We start from the raw sequence: 14,855 nt of genomic DNA on the forward strand, positions 1-14,855 counted from the left end.
TGCTTCACAGGGGTGTTGCAAGGCTTAATGAAGCATTTTGAGATCCATCATCCTTGAACAAAAGATCCAACAGAAGCATTAAGTCTGAGTAATAGTAATGGTAATAATAATCCCTCTCCTTGATATGTAGGAACAACGGGGAGCTCCAGGTTCCATAATGGGAGTTCCCTCCATAAACACAGCGGATAGCGAAGACTTCTAATTTTGTGAAAATTGGACATTTTTCTTTTTACCTAGCCTCTGTTCTATGCCCTTTCACACGGCATTAATGAGTGATCCCCAAAAGAACTGAAGATCATTGGGAGTGTGACAGCACAGAACACTGCCTTTGTTGAGACCCAGACCTTTGCAGCTTTAAGGTGCGTTACAAATTACATCCAACAATAGCTTTAAAATGGTAAGTATTTTCGCCCTTCATTACTAGCGAGACTCACACCTTACTCCTAAGCCCTCCTATGATCCTGCTGCCTTCTCCAAAACCTGAGTAAAGAGATAGCTCAGCAGATGCTTCACAACTCTGGGCTCTAGCAGGCCAAGACAGGGCAGAGCTTGTGAAAGTTTGTTTCAAGTCAGAGCAGACATTTGGACTTGGGTCTGAAAAGCCCAATTCTGAGGACCTTCAGGGCATGTTGCAAAGCTCACGTTTCCCCCCAGGCTTTTAAAACCAGGATGAGAGAAATTATAAGCCTGGAGAACTGTAGGAGGGAGAAGGTGATTTGAGCTTCTGAGTTCCATCCGTGGAAGGTTATATTGGATTGTAGTGCTGCACTGTAATTATGGTTGAATATGAAGACCCCAAATTCTCCAGTGGATTCGGGCACATGCGTAACCTTATACACTCTCAATAGTTCCCTTGCAGTCAACCAGGGTACTCAGTGTGTAAGCAGTGTTGCCAGCTGGTACGGATTTTATCACAAACATTTCTTGTTTTCTTCCCTTAAATTCTCAGCTCCTGGAGTAAGTGGTTATGTGAGAATCTCAGCTTTCATTTACAAAAGTCATATTTTCAGCCCTCATGGTAGCCAGCAGAAAGCCCGAAAACATGAGCCCAATACACTGTTAATTTAAAAACCAGAAGACAAATTTATTATTTTTTAAAATCTGATTATTTTTGAGCCACGTCTCATGATTTTAATGCTTGGGCTTTGCAAGGCTGCATGTGTATCGGTATTTGCAAGATCAGGACCTGATTTTAATGTATTTTTAAATTATTTCCAGGGCACCTCCAGTGTCTGGCCAATCATTCTTTTTTGGGGTGCATATCATTCTAAATAAATACATTACATGGTAAATACTGTTAAATCTGCTAAGGGCAGTTATTGTAAAGACAGGTTAATACCCAAAAATACATTTCAATTATTTAAGATGATTGGATTTTTATAGTCAAGGACGGTGAATTACAAGGAAGTGGTTTATGCTGAAAAACCATTTTTGATCATGAACTTGGTCACAGTTGTGCACTAAAATAATGAGATATTCTAATATTTTACTTGGAATAACCATCCAACTGCATTTTTAAATTTATTTGTTATTTTGGATCCTTCAACTTGTCAAGGAAAAAAAAATCCCATGGATTTCTTACCTTTTGTCCTGAAAGCAGCTTAAAAACAAAGCTACTGGTAAACAATGTGAAAGTGAGTTCGGAAAAATGTTGTTATAATAGTGCACTTTTCCCTCATTTCCCCTCTAAAACAATAACTATTTTATTTAACAATAACGCCCAATCCTGCTTTCTCAAAGTACTGAAAATTCCCAGTGGTTGTTCTGTGTTTGTACAGCACCTAGCACAATGGGGTCTTGGCTCATAACTGGGGCTCCTAGATGCTATTGTAATAAAAATAACAAAATAATAAATAATTAAATCAAATAATAATAATAATAGGAGTTTGGGGTGTATTGATTATGGAATGCAGGATCCAACACAGTATAGCAGACTCAAAATTTGACACCCTACCCCTTAATTTTGCTCCAGCCATTAATGAAGTTCCTCAAATTATTTTGGTGACTTTTTCAAAAGGAGTATGTCAGTGACTTTTTCCCTACATATTCATTCATTCATATGACATCATGGTATGTATGATACATACTTACACATTGTTATTATTGCACCAGTGCTTAGGAGTCCCTGTCTAGGCGCTGTCCAAACAGAGAGCAAAAAGGTGGGCCCTGTCCCCAAGAGATACGCTGCCATAACCTAGCGCTTAAGGACAGCCCTCCTCAATACCAAACGTGTGCGCACATATGATGGAGGAAAACATTGGTTTCTAAGGGTTTGTTACAAACAGCGTCAAAATTAAATTATATGATTGTAAATGATTTTCAAAGTCTATTTAAACAGAACTGGACGGAGACAATCCACACATCAGTGAAATATCGAAAGACTCATGTATAGAAATACAGAAAGACCCAGAACATATATAAGGTGGCTTGAGAGTGGTGTCTCATTGACCAGCAACTGTAATTACCGTAATTGTGAGTTTTCAGAACTTACTGACTTTGCTCTACATCGGGGGTCCTTTTTCTTTCTGAGTCCTCCCCCCCTCCCTCCTGCCAACATGCTATAAAAACTTCATGACCCCCTGATGCCACAACAACTGTTTTTCTGTATATCCAGTAGATTAAAAGCCAGAGCCAGCATCAGGGGGTAGCAAGCAGGGCAATTGCCTGGGGCCCCATGCCATAGGGAGCCCCACAAAGCTAAGAGCTCAGGCTTCAGCTTCAGCCACAGCTAGTGGGGCTCAGGGACCCAGGCTTACATGGCAGGGCTTGAACTTTCTGCCCTGGGTTCCATTAAGTCTAATGCCACCCCTGCTTGGCAGACCCCCTGAAACCTGCTCATGGCCCCCCCAGGGAGCCCCAGACCCCCGGTTGAAAACTGCTGCTCTATATTTCATGCCATGTCCTCAAACCTGTAAAAACCTGAGCAGGGAAGCACTGTTCAATTGAACTATTCCCATAAGTTGAGTTATTCATGTGCTTACAGGGTCAATCCTGCAAACACTTAACTGTAGCAAACACCGTTACATTAGGGTTGTGACAGACTTCCAGATCCAGACCATCTGGGGAAATCTTCATTCATGGTGAGAAAACCGAGCTGCCCCATTCCCCCAACATAAAAATTGTAGAGTCAAATCTGATTTGTATTATCTGCAAGTGGAGCCAATGAAATCAGTGGGAAAGACAATCAGGACCAGGAATGCCTCCCATCCTCCTCCTACAGAGGTATTTGTCCTGCGCTTATCGTCCCTAATTTGGGTGACATCCTCACATTTCTTATACTTCATCAACAGAGATGACACATTCCCCCCAAATCTCTTACAGGAATAGACACTTGAATTAAAGATGATAATACCTGGCTTGCCCCAACTGTGTCTACATCACGTTCCATTTATAGTGTAGCAAGCGAGTAGACTGGCGGAAATATTCACCTAAGCAGCAAGCTTTAAGCCAGTACTAGAGACTTTTTTCAGAAAGTGAGTTTGGAACTTTACCACCACCACAGACCGGATTTTAAGGGTTACACTAATCCAGCCAGTGAACAGAAACAATGCTACATGACCTGCCTCCAGTCAGCACTAGCCAAAATATCTCAAATGTTGAACACCCTAAATGAAATGCTTGCAAAACAAACAAACAAACGAGCAAGCAAACAAACAAAAAACACCCTACCAACCAAGGATCATTTGTGGAAAGTGTTCAGTGAAGAATTTGGAATGGTGAATACATTGGGGGAGGGGGGGAATCTCTTATGAAGAGAAAGAAATCTATTCAGTCAATTATTCCCTACAGATTATTGTGCAGTTCTACCTGGCTCTGTGCTGTCATCGCAACTACCCCTAGCTATGGGAAGACTGAATCCCGAAGGGTTCCTATTATCAAAGTTCAGATAGTGCTGGCTCTCCCCAATTTATTCCTTTGTTATGGGTCACCTCTCTCCCTGTATGATCAAGGTGATCCAGCAGCAGTCTGTCTTGGTTGCAAATCCACATTAATCTAGCCAGGTCTTTCCCACTCTGCACGGGGATTACAGGTACACAGAGATCCAGAAAAACTGTAAACTACTCTGGTCACAGCCTCTATTCTTGATGTGGCTGGCCCGTGCTGGAAATTGAATGTCTGGCTCATAAGACTTGCCCTTCCTTGCTTCTGTGTTCCTCTAGAGGAATCATTTTATTGCACATATTTATTTAAAGATTCTTAAAGAGCTCATCATTTTAAGAGCTGGGTTCTATTTACCAAAGGGGAAGAGCATTCAAGATTATACAGAGAATTACCTATAAAAGCCACGGCTAATGTAAGAGGCAAGAAAGCTTCATTGCTTTCCTGTTACCTGGGAAGATGACGAAGAGAGCAGGAGGTGACTCATATATACACTCTTATATTACACTTTTTATCCTTCCATCTCAAGCTGCTTTATAAAAGGAGGGCAGTATCACTATTCCCATCTTACAAAAGGGGAAACAAACACAGGAAGGGGAAGTGATTTGCCCATGGTCACACAAAAGGCCAGAGCCAGGAATAGGAACCCAGATCTCCTGAGTCCCAATCCAGTGCTCTACCCACTAGACAGACCACACTGCTTCCAATCTGTATACGGATTTTCTTTGGCTGTCATTGGCTTATCTCAGATGAATGATTTTATAAAATTACTGAACAATAAAGTTACTAAAATAGAGTAACTCAGCATTTCTAAGAGAAACTGGTTAACTTCATACTAAACTAAGCTAGATTTTCGGAGCCCGATCTTCAGCTGGTGTGAACGGAACATCTTGACCCCCCACCATGAATCTGGACCTTAACTCCCTCCACATGCGTAGCATTCCATGGTTTTCTCAAAGCAGATAATGGGCCTGATCCTGCGTTCCTTGTCCATCCAACTCCTCCTATTGACGTCACTGGAAGTTCATCCCTAAGTAAAAATAACTAACAATAATTTGTCTGTGAATGTATGACCCAAACCAGGGATTTTCTAAAAACCATGCCTAGTCTTCTGAGCGGAGGTTGCCTGTTCATAGCTAAGTTGCATTGTTGAGGTCACATGAAGCTTCTTTCCAAGGATTCCCTCCCTCTCTCACCCCCGCTCCCCCACTCCAGCCTTGAAAAGAGGTAAATAAATCTCTTGACAACATCCTCAGAGAAATATGCCAAGAATTTATACTCTTGGATTATAAACCAGGCTCTCTGCATAGACCGTCTATCTAATCTGTATCTCTTGGTACACACGCAAAGGCTTAAAAGCTCCTAAGGTGTGTGATGTTCAGTCAACCCTTACCCTTTTATTTTAAACAGACTTCTTTATACTACATCGAAAGGCTGCCTCTACACCAGCAGATATTTCGCCAGCCATTTCTCGCCTCACCTTCCAGTTATAGGGGGATTTTTGCGCACCTCGTGCACAGAGCAAATTCCTATTGTTTGCATGTAGCAGTCACATGTCCCTCTTAGCCAGAGTCATTCAACAGTCATCATTATTAATTATGATTATTTACTGAGGATAGCCCCAGCCATGTGCTGTGCACCATCCCAACTCTCAAGGACAATCTCTGCTCCACAGAGCTCACAATCACAAGTGGACAAGTAGGCCGAAGACAAGGGAAGTCAAACAGCAAAAGGCAATTTAGATATGGGTAAGCCAAAGTCACTGTAAGCAGCATGGAAGAAGTGGGTCTTTAAGAGGATTTACATTTGGATAGAATAGGAGCCTGGTAGATGTGGCTGCACTATCCAGAAGGGGCCACACAGAAGAAGGCACAGTGGGGATTGTGCCAGAAACTATTATTTTCTGACCAGAGGTGGCAGGGTGACTACTACAACGCCTTAGGCAAAACCCAATGGAAGTCAATGGAATCACAGCAGAGATGGATTTAGTTCAGCATAACTGAAATGGTTACTTATTCTTATACCCCAGCTCCCTCTCCCAGTACGTATGAGCAGCCATACTGGGTCAGACCAATGTAGCCCAGTGTCCTTCCAGCAGTGGCTGGTGCCAGATGCTTCAAAGGGAATGAAAAGAACAGGGCAATCTATCGAGTGATCCATCTCCTGTCTTCCAGTCCCAGCTTCTGGCAGTCAGAGGCTCAGGGACACATAGAGCATGGGGCTGCATCCATGACCATCTTGGCGAATAGTTATTGATAGACCTGTCCTCCATGAACTCAGCTAGTTCAGTTTTGAACCCAGTTATACTTTTGGCCTTCACAACATCCCTTGGGAATGAGTTTCACAGGTGGTGCACTGTGTGAAGTACTTCCTTTTGTTCGCTTTAAACCTGCTGCCTATTCATTTCATTGGGTGACTCCTGGTTCTTGTGCTATGTGAAGGGGTGAACAACACTCTTCTGTATTCGTTTTCTCCACACTGCTCATGATTTTATAGACCTCTCTCATGTCTGTCCCCCCCGTTGTCTCTTTTCCAAGCTGAACGGCCCAGTCTTTTTAATGTCGCCTCACATGGAAGCTGTTCCACACCCAGAATCATTTTTGTTGCCCTTCTCTGTACCTTTCCCAATTTCTAATCTATCTTTTTTGAGTTGGGGGAACCAGAAGTGCACTCAGTATTCAAGGTGTGGGGTACCATGGATTTATATAGTGGCATTACATTTACTGTCTTATTTATCTCTTTCCTGATGGTTCCTAACGTTCTGTTCGCTTTTTGATTGCTGCTGCACATCGAGCAGATGTTTTCAGAGAACTATCCACAGTGACTCCAAGATCTCTTTCTTGAGTGGTAACAGCTAATTTAGACCCCGTCATTTTGTATGTATAGTTAGGATTATGGTTTTCCAGTGTGCATTACTTTGCATTTATCAACATTGGGCAACAAACTGGCAGATGAAATTCAATCACCCAGTTTTGTGAGATCCCTTCATAACTTTTTGCAGTTTGCTTTGGACTTATCTTCAGTAATTTCATATCTTCAAAAAATTTGCCACCTGTTTAATTTTTTCTCCAGATCATTTATGAATATGTTGAACAGCACTGGTCCCAGTACAGATACCTACTATTTATCTCTATCCACTGTGAAAACTAACCATTTACTCCTACCCTTTGTTTTCTGTCTTTTAACCAGTTACTGATCCATCCCTCTTTACTTTGCTTCAAAGCATTTGCTGAGGAACTTTGCCAAAGGCTTTCTGGAAGTCCAAGTATGCTGTATCCACTGAAACACCCTTGTCCACATATTTGTTGACATCCTCAAAGAATTCTAATAGATTGGGGAGGCATGGTTTCCCTTTACAAAAAGCCATGTCACTCTTCCCTAACATATCCTGTTCATCTAAATGTCTGATAATTCTCTTCTTTACTACGGTTGAATCAATATGCTTAGTACTGAAGTTACGCTTGCCAGCCTGTAATTGCCAGGATCACCTTTCTTAAAAATTGGCATTACATTAGTTATCCACCAGCCATCTGGTACAGATTTAATTGACAGGTTACAGAACACTGTTAGTAGGTCTGCAATTTCATATCAGAATTCCTTCAGCACTCTTGGGTCAATACCACTTGGTCCCAGTGACTTACTACTGTTCAATTTAAAAATTTGTTCCAAAACCTCCTCTATTGACACCTCAAAACTGGGACTGTTCCTCAGATTTGTCATAATGGCTCATGTGTGGGAATCTCTCTCACATCCTCTGCAGTGAAGAACAAATCAAAGAATTCATTTAGCTTCTCTTCAATAGACAGTTCTTCCTTTGAGTGCTTCTGTAGCCCTGCAATCATCCCGTGGTCCCACTGGTTGTTTGGCGGGCTTCCTGCTCATGAGGTACTTAAATATTTATTGTTAATTATTATTAGAGGTATGTATGTTGTTTCAGCCTCCATGATGGTGTTTTAAAAAAGTTTCCATGCTGCTTTCAGGCATTTTACTCTTGTGACTGTTCCTTTTAAGTTCCATTTAACCAGCCTCCTCATTTGCATGTAGTTCCCCTTTTTGAAGTTAAATGCCATTGGAATGGGTTGCTTTGGTATTTCCCCCCCCTACATGGATGTTAAATTCAATTACATTATGGTCGTTGTTACACAGCGGTTCAGCTATATTCACTTCTTGGAGCAGAACCGGTGAACCACTTAGGCCTAAATCAAAAATTGCCTCTCCCCTTTTGGGTTCCAGGTATATGTGCTTCAAGAAGCAGTCATTAATGGTGTCTAGAAACTTAATCTCTGCATCCCATCCTGAGGTGACATGTTCCTAGTCACTATTGGGAGAGTTGAAATCCCCCATTAATATTGGAGGTTTTGTTTTTATAGCCCCTCTAATCTCCCTGAGCATTTCACAGTCACCATGAGGGTGAGGTGGTTGGCAGTGTACTTCTACTGCTTCCTCCTCTTATTATTCAAGCGTTTCTAGCCAGAGAGATTCTGTGGTACCATGTGATTCATTTGAAGATTTTTACTATATTTGATTCTAGGCTTTCTTTCACATATAGTGCCACTCCCGCCCCCAAAGCAACCTATTCAGTCATTCCAATATAATTTGTACCCTGGTATTACCATGTCCCATTGGTTATCATCATTCTACCAAGTTTCTGTGATGCTAATTATAACAATATCCCCATTTAGACTTCTTGCATTTATATACAAACACTTACAAACTGTGTCAATATTTAGTTATCTGCCTTTATGTGATGTAATTGATTGGGGCTCTTTTTTGTTTGACTGTTTCCTTTCATTTCCCACCTGTACTTTATCAACTTCTATCCTCTCCTCTTTACTGGGTTATAAAATCTCCCCTTTAATAAGTCCCCAACTAAGGGATGCGTTTGTCCTAACCATGTGCTCCTCCACATCTGTTGGCTTTCCCCCAGCCCTTAGTTTGGAAACTCCTCTACAACCTTTTGAATTTTACATGCTAGCAATCTAGGTCCTGTATAGGCTCCTCCTTTCCCAACAGGTTCCCCAGTTCCTAATAAACTTAAATCCCTCCTCCCAATGCCATAATCTCATCCGCACATCAAGACCCTGCAATTCTGCCTGTCTAACTGGCCCTGCATGCGGAACTGGAAGCATTTCGGAGAATGCCACCATGGAGGTCCTGGATTTTAATCTGTTACCAAATCATAAGTTTGGCCTCCAGGACATCTCTGCTATCTTTCCCTATGTCACTGATACCTACATGACCAAGACCACAAAGGCTCCGCTTAAAGCAAACTGGGAGTTCTTTGCAAAAGAACTTCCTCAGGGAAGTGTGCCTGATCTTAAGAACAGCCATACTGGGTCAGACCAAAGTCCCTCTAGCCCAGTATCCTGTCTTCTGACAGTGACCAATACCAAGTGCTCCAGAGGGAATGAACAGAACAGGTAATCTAGTGATCCATCACCTGTCATCCATTCCCAGCTTCTGGCAAACAGAGGCTAGGGACACCATCCCTGCCCATCCTGGCTAATAGCCATTGATTGACCTATCCTCCATGAATTTATGTAGTTCTTTTTTGAACCCTGTTATAGTCTTGGCCTTCACAACATCCTCTAGCAAGGAGTTCCACAGGTTCACTATGCATTATGTGAAAAAATACTTCGATTTGTTTGTTTTAAACCTGCTGCCTATTAATTTCATTTGGTAGCCTCTAGTTCTTGTGTTCTGAGAAGGAATAAATAACACTTCCTTATATACTTTCTGCACACCAGTCATAATTTTATAGACCTCAATCATATCTTCTCCCTTAGTCATCTCTTTTCCAAGCTGAAAAGTCCCAGTCTTATTAATCTCTCCTCATATGACAGCCGTTCCATACCCCTAATCATTTTTGTTGCCCTTTTCTGAAACCTTTTCCAATTCCAATATCTCTTTTTTGAAATGGGGCGACCACTTCTGTACGCAGTAGTCAAGATGTGGGCCTATCATGGATTTATATAGAGGCAATATGGTATTTTCTGTCTTATTCTCGATCCCTCTCTTAACGATTCCCAACATTTTGTTCGCTTTTTGGCTGCTGCTGCACAGTGATGGATCTTGTTTGCACTGGAGGCAAGCTTTGAACTGAAAGGGCAAAACTCTGCCCAGAGTTATTGTCCAAGCAAACCTACCAGCTTTAGGGATGTTACACAGGTGTCACTGGGGAAAGGGGGCAGAATTCAGACCTTCACCTACTTCAGAAGAGGGCACACCATAAGAGACAGGTGTAATGAACAGCTGAGAGGAGTGTGGGGTGGACTGTCACACACCTGGCCTCTCCAGCCAGAGTGCTGAGAGAATCCCAGGGACCAAAGGGCAGGAGAGCACACCACAGCAAATGAAGATAGGGAATGCGAATCTCCTGGAAAACACCCTGAACACTACAGAAAAATGTTCTGTTCTGATCAATGCATCTTCACCAGTGTCTAAGCGGAGTCATTTTTAAGGAACTATTAAACTAATCGGCCTTCTTCTCTCCCCCCCCCCACACCCCCATTGTCTCAGATGTACAGATTGTAAAGTGTCTGCAGATGACATACAAGCCCTGTGCCGAGCACAATAGGGGCCCAAGACTGAGGCCCCACAAAGGACCACAAAACAACAAGGGGGTGCAGATACACCTACACAGAGCATTATAGTCCATTATAGATAGAGGGTGTGGAGAGAGCTGAGGGTGTTTCCCGAGGGGTGCAAAGGAGCTTTGTAGGTGAATCCCTGTCTGATAGATTGACTGAATGCTGCTGGAGTTATGCTGTATGGTTATTCAGGGTTAGGGCTCCTGGAGGCTCTGTATTATTTAAATCAAGGTAACTAGACGTGCAATCTGTAGGTTTTGGGGACTACAGCGGGGTGCATTAGAAATACCCGATTTAGACACAAACAGGAGGGAGCCTCCGTGCATTTCCCCCCGCCCCCCCCCCGTCTCTCCCCCCTTAGGCGGAGGGGCAGGGGATTTCGCTGCCTTACGGGAGTGCATGTCCCGCTCTGGGACCGCAGCGCTCCCCGGTCCCCGACGGCCTCAGTCCCAGCGGGCTTCTGCTGAGGATACCCGGCTGTGCGGGGGGGTTCCGCCCCCACCCGCAGGCAGGACCCCCGCCCCAGGTCCCCCATGGCCTTGATGTCCTCCCCGCCCCCATAGTCAGAGGGCAGCGCCCCACTCTCGGCCCCGGGGCGCCCCGCTGGCCCCAGGCTCGCCAGGGACCGGGTGCCCGCACCGCGGCCAGGCTGGGGCAGCGACACCGCCTGCAGGGCTGGGGGGGGGAGGGGTTAAATCAGCTCGATCCCCCCCCCCGCGAGTCCCGACCCGGCCCCTTCCTTCGCCTGGCAGTGGCCGGAGCTGGGCTCAGGGCCCGGGCCCTCCCCGGCCGGGCTCGCTCCTTTCCTGGGCACCCTTTGAGGCGAGCCCGGCGCTGGAGGAGCCGCCCGGCAGCTCCGGGGCGTGTTTATTTATATAAGAGAAGGCCAAAAAAAAAAAAAAAAAAAAAACCAAAAACAAAAACCCAAAACACCCGCGCCTGGGGTTTTCCTCTGCCCCCCCCCAGGTTTACAGCTTCGCCAATGAATAACCCGCCTCTCCCCGCAGCCCCGGCGCAGCCCCGTGTGTATCTTTCGGTTGATGATTTATAGACATAAATTAATACCCCCCCCAGCTCCAGGTGCGGCCGGTTGGGGTTGCCCCGGAGCGCGCGGAGGGAAGGGGGCAGCCCGCGGGCGGCTCTCAGGTTGCTCCGGGCGATAGGGTGCAGGTAACGCCCGGGACGGGCCCTCCCAAAGCGGCTTTCATCCCCTCGCCAGCTCTCGGGGCAAGAAGCGCCAGCGCGGCCCAGAAGTGGGGAGCCGCCGCTGGGTCCAACTCTCCCCTCCCCGCGGAGAGAGAAGGGGGCCCCGGCTCGCTCGCTGCTTCCCTCCCAGAGCAGCCCCGCTTTGCACAGAAATCCCCTGCTCCAGTTAGCAAGCCGCTTCGGAACCACACCAGCCCCTAAAACCCACTCCGAGCCGCCAATGCGTCCTGCCACCCGTGCCCAGTGATTCGTTCGTTACACGGGTCGGTCTGGCTGTTTCCGCTGGTTTTTAGCAAGGGCTAAATTATGCTAAACTAATTAGGCATCAGAATAAAAAGAGTAAAAAAGTTACCAGCGGCCTGAAAAGTATTTTCTCTGTTCGCTTCTACGCTAAGACACTGCAGCCTTCGGCTAGAGACTTTCCTGGTGTGTTCAAGTCCCTGGGGTTAGTAAAGGGCCGGGGCTGGGGTTAGTTGATATTTTGCTAAAGAAAAAGAAACAATGAACGACGTGGATAATTAGTAACTAACTAACTAACTACCTTGTCAGGGCAACAGAGGTCGGGGAAGCGTCGCAGCGTTTGATCAGCATCCCCCGGTTCCAGGCAAGGAATCGGCTCTCCACGCGAAAAGTTACTCCAAAGTTTTATTCCTTGTTAGCCAACGTCCCAGCCGGGCTCGCTCGGAAGTGCGCGGATCTGCTCAGAGTCCGTTTTTATTTTCTATTTAACTCCATCCTCAAATTTCCCAACCCCACCGCGAATCCACTGGGAAGGAAAAGAATCCCAGGATCCTCACCTTACTGGTTAGCTGCACGGTATGGGGCTGCTCGTGTGTGGTTTCAAAGCGAGGTGTGAAATAGGAGCGGGAGCGAGTTTTTAAGAGACTCTTTCAAATCCAATTTTTAAAACACAAGCAAGCCCATCGCCACTTCCTCGGGTCGATTTTCCTTCCTTTTTAAAGTTTAGTTTGAGGCGCCCAGCAACCGCGGATGGGCGCAGACAGCCGCTCGGACAAAGTGGAGTTCAAAGGAGCAGAATTTCGTGGAATTCAGCGTTAAAAAAAAAACAAAAACAAAAAAAGCCCCACTCCGATTTACTGATTTACACGTGCCCTCTCTGGGCCCGAGCCCTGGGCTCAGCACGCCAGGAGCGCGGGGCGGGGAGGGCAGAAAATGACCTGGCAGGCGCGGGGTCTCCTGCTGCATTTACACGCGGTTAGAAATCGATTCTCTAGTTACCTGCGTGGGGGGGAACCATGAAGGGCAGGTTCCCAGGGGCTGGAGTGACCTGGGTTTAAGAGTCCGGGGAGGGGGCAGAAATGCAAGGGGACTACAGCCCACCTGGGCCTCTGGCAGCAGGCATATGGGGGGGGGGAAGAAGAGGGAGCCCCGTTTGTACCTGATCATCCGATCCACCTCCGCTCTTTGCTCTACGGCCTCCTCCGTGTTGAGCGCCTGCAACTCCCGGAGGATCTGCGGGGTGTCGAAGTCGTCCCCGTCCTCGGAGCCCTCGTCCCCGGACAGCTTGCCCTTGCTGTGGCCGTTGGTGAGGGTGTGGAAGACGGGCTTGCTGTCCGCCTCCGTCCCGCTGCCTGGGGACAGGGGCAGGTTTTCCAGCTTCACCCCGAAGCTGGTGGTGGGCACCATGTCGTCCAGGGCTTGGATCAACGCCTCCTTGGTGGCTCCGGAGCTGAGAAGAGCGCTCAGAAGTTCCTGCTGCAGAGAGCTGAGCTTGGACACCATTTTACCAGGAGGGGAGAGAGAGAGAGAAGGGGGGGGTAGGGTAGGGGTGGGGTGGGGGGAGGGAAGGTAAGTTAAAAAACACCCCAAAGTCTTGGATTCCCCCCGTGAGCCCCAGACACCTGCTCCTCCTCCGTGCCCTGGTGAATCTCCTTTGAGAGGGCTCTGCAGACCTCTACCTTGCCATGATCTCCTCCATTAGGCAATATAAGATATGCAAATCAGTGGGAAGGGAGAGTCATTCCTGCAGGATGCAAATGGAAAGGGGGCTAGTGGGTAAAAGGTTTGGGGGGGGGGAGAGAAAAGAAGAGCTGCTGCTCTGGGCCTGGGTTTGACGGAGTTCGTTGTGTTTATAGGGGTGGCTGAAACCTTTTGATTGGTTCTGTTTTTATCAGCCAAACTTTAGCTGAACTTTGGACTTGTTGGGCAAGGAGGCAGCCAGCCCCAAGTGCACCAGCTCCAGGCTTCTGCAGCAGCGCTGCGGCTTGGGAGGCCAGGAGGAGGAATTAGGTAAATTCGATCAAAACAACTCAAAGCTCTTTAAAACAACCCAAAGCCCCAGCCTCTCAACTGAGCTCTTTACCTGCCCCAGGAAAGGTGAGATGGGAGAGTGGTGGCGTGGTGCGGGGTGGCAGGTCAGATTGTGAAAGAAACCCAGATGAAAGGGAGTCTGCAAAATATACCCATTAAAATCAAGGGGGAAGATTGCATTTGGCTTTTCGGTTTCATTGGTATTTTCATGTGGATTTGGTGTCTGAGGGAGGGTCGGAGCTTGTTAACAGAAACAACATCGAAGCGTTTGCATTAAAAAGAAAAAGCGCAAGCAGACCAAACCCACTGTCTCCTTCTGCAGAGCAGGACTTTCCCTTCTCACGTCCTTTCATGGGGATATTGGAAGAGGAATCAAATGTAGGGGCTAGAAATAAGAACTTCAAAAACCCAGAGGAAGAGAGAAAACCAAAGGGAGTGGTTTATATTCGTGTATATTAGGTCTTCACCTGCGCAGATTTTAGTCACTGGGATTATTACGAGTGTCGTTGCTGAAGCCGAGAGGGGAGGAAAAAAAACAGGATGAGTCCAGTGGTAGCCGTCTGTCTGTCTAGCCATCGGATGTTTGTCTGAGGTTGCGTGTGTCTAAAACAAAGAAATCGGTTTGTATATAAAAAGGGGCATTTGGTAAAATATCTGGGGAGCATTCCTTTGGGGGTTTGTATCTGCAAAAGAATTTTGAAACAGACCGACATTTTAAAAGCACGGTTGATATGAAAATAAAACAATGAACGCAAACTAGTGTTTAAATTGTGTTTGTTTTTTTTTAAAAAGATCGAATTAATTTAGACATTTAAAAAAAAACGCTGTATTTATTTTAATCCGTGGGGTGTTTTTTTTGTTTTGTTTTTTTTTGTTTGTTTTTATTTTGCATTTCAACGCAGGAAATAT

At 45.8% G+C, this 14,855-nt stretch overlaps 1 protein-coding gene across 3 annotated transcripts in view; it reads right to left on the minus strand.

Moving 5' to 3' along the window:
- Positions 1–13,508, minus strand: part of HNF1B (HNF1 homeobox B) — a 61,055-nt gene extending 47,547 nt beyond the window's left edge. For all 3 annotated transcript variants that reach the window (XM_084650851.1, XM_084650849.1, XM_084650850.1), the window contains exon 1: positions 13,075–13,508. In XM_084650851.1, the coding sequence (XP_084506977.1) occupies positions 13,075–13,418 (344 nt within the window). In that variant the 5' untranslated portion in view covers positions 13,419–13,508. The remainder of the gene's footprint in view (positions 1–13,074) is intronic.
- Between the last annotated feature and the right edge of the window lie 1,347 nt (positions 13,509–14,855).

Source organism: Lepidochelys olivacea (assembly GCF_965140295.1).
Source record: "Lepidochelys olivacea isolate rLepOli2 genome assembly, chromosome: 17".
Lineage (NCBI taxonomy): Eukaryota > Metazoa > Chordata > Testudines > Cheloniidae > Lepidochelys > Lepidochelys olivacea.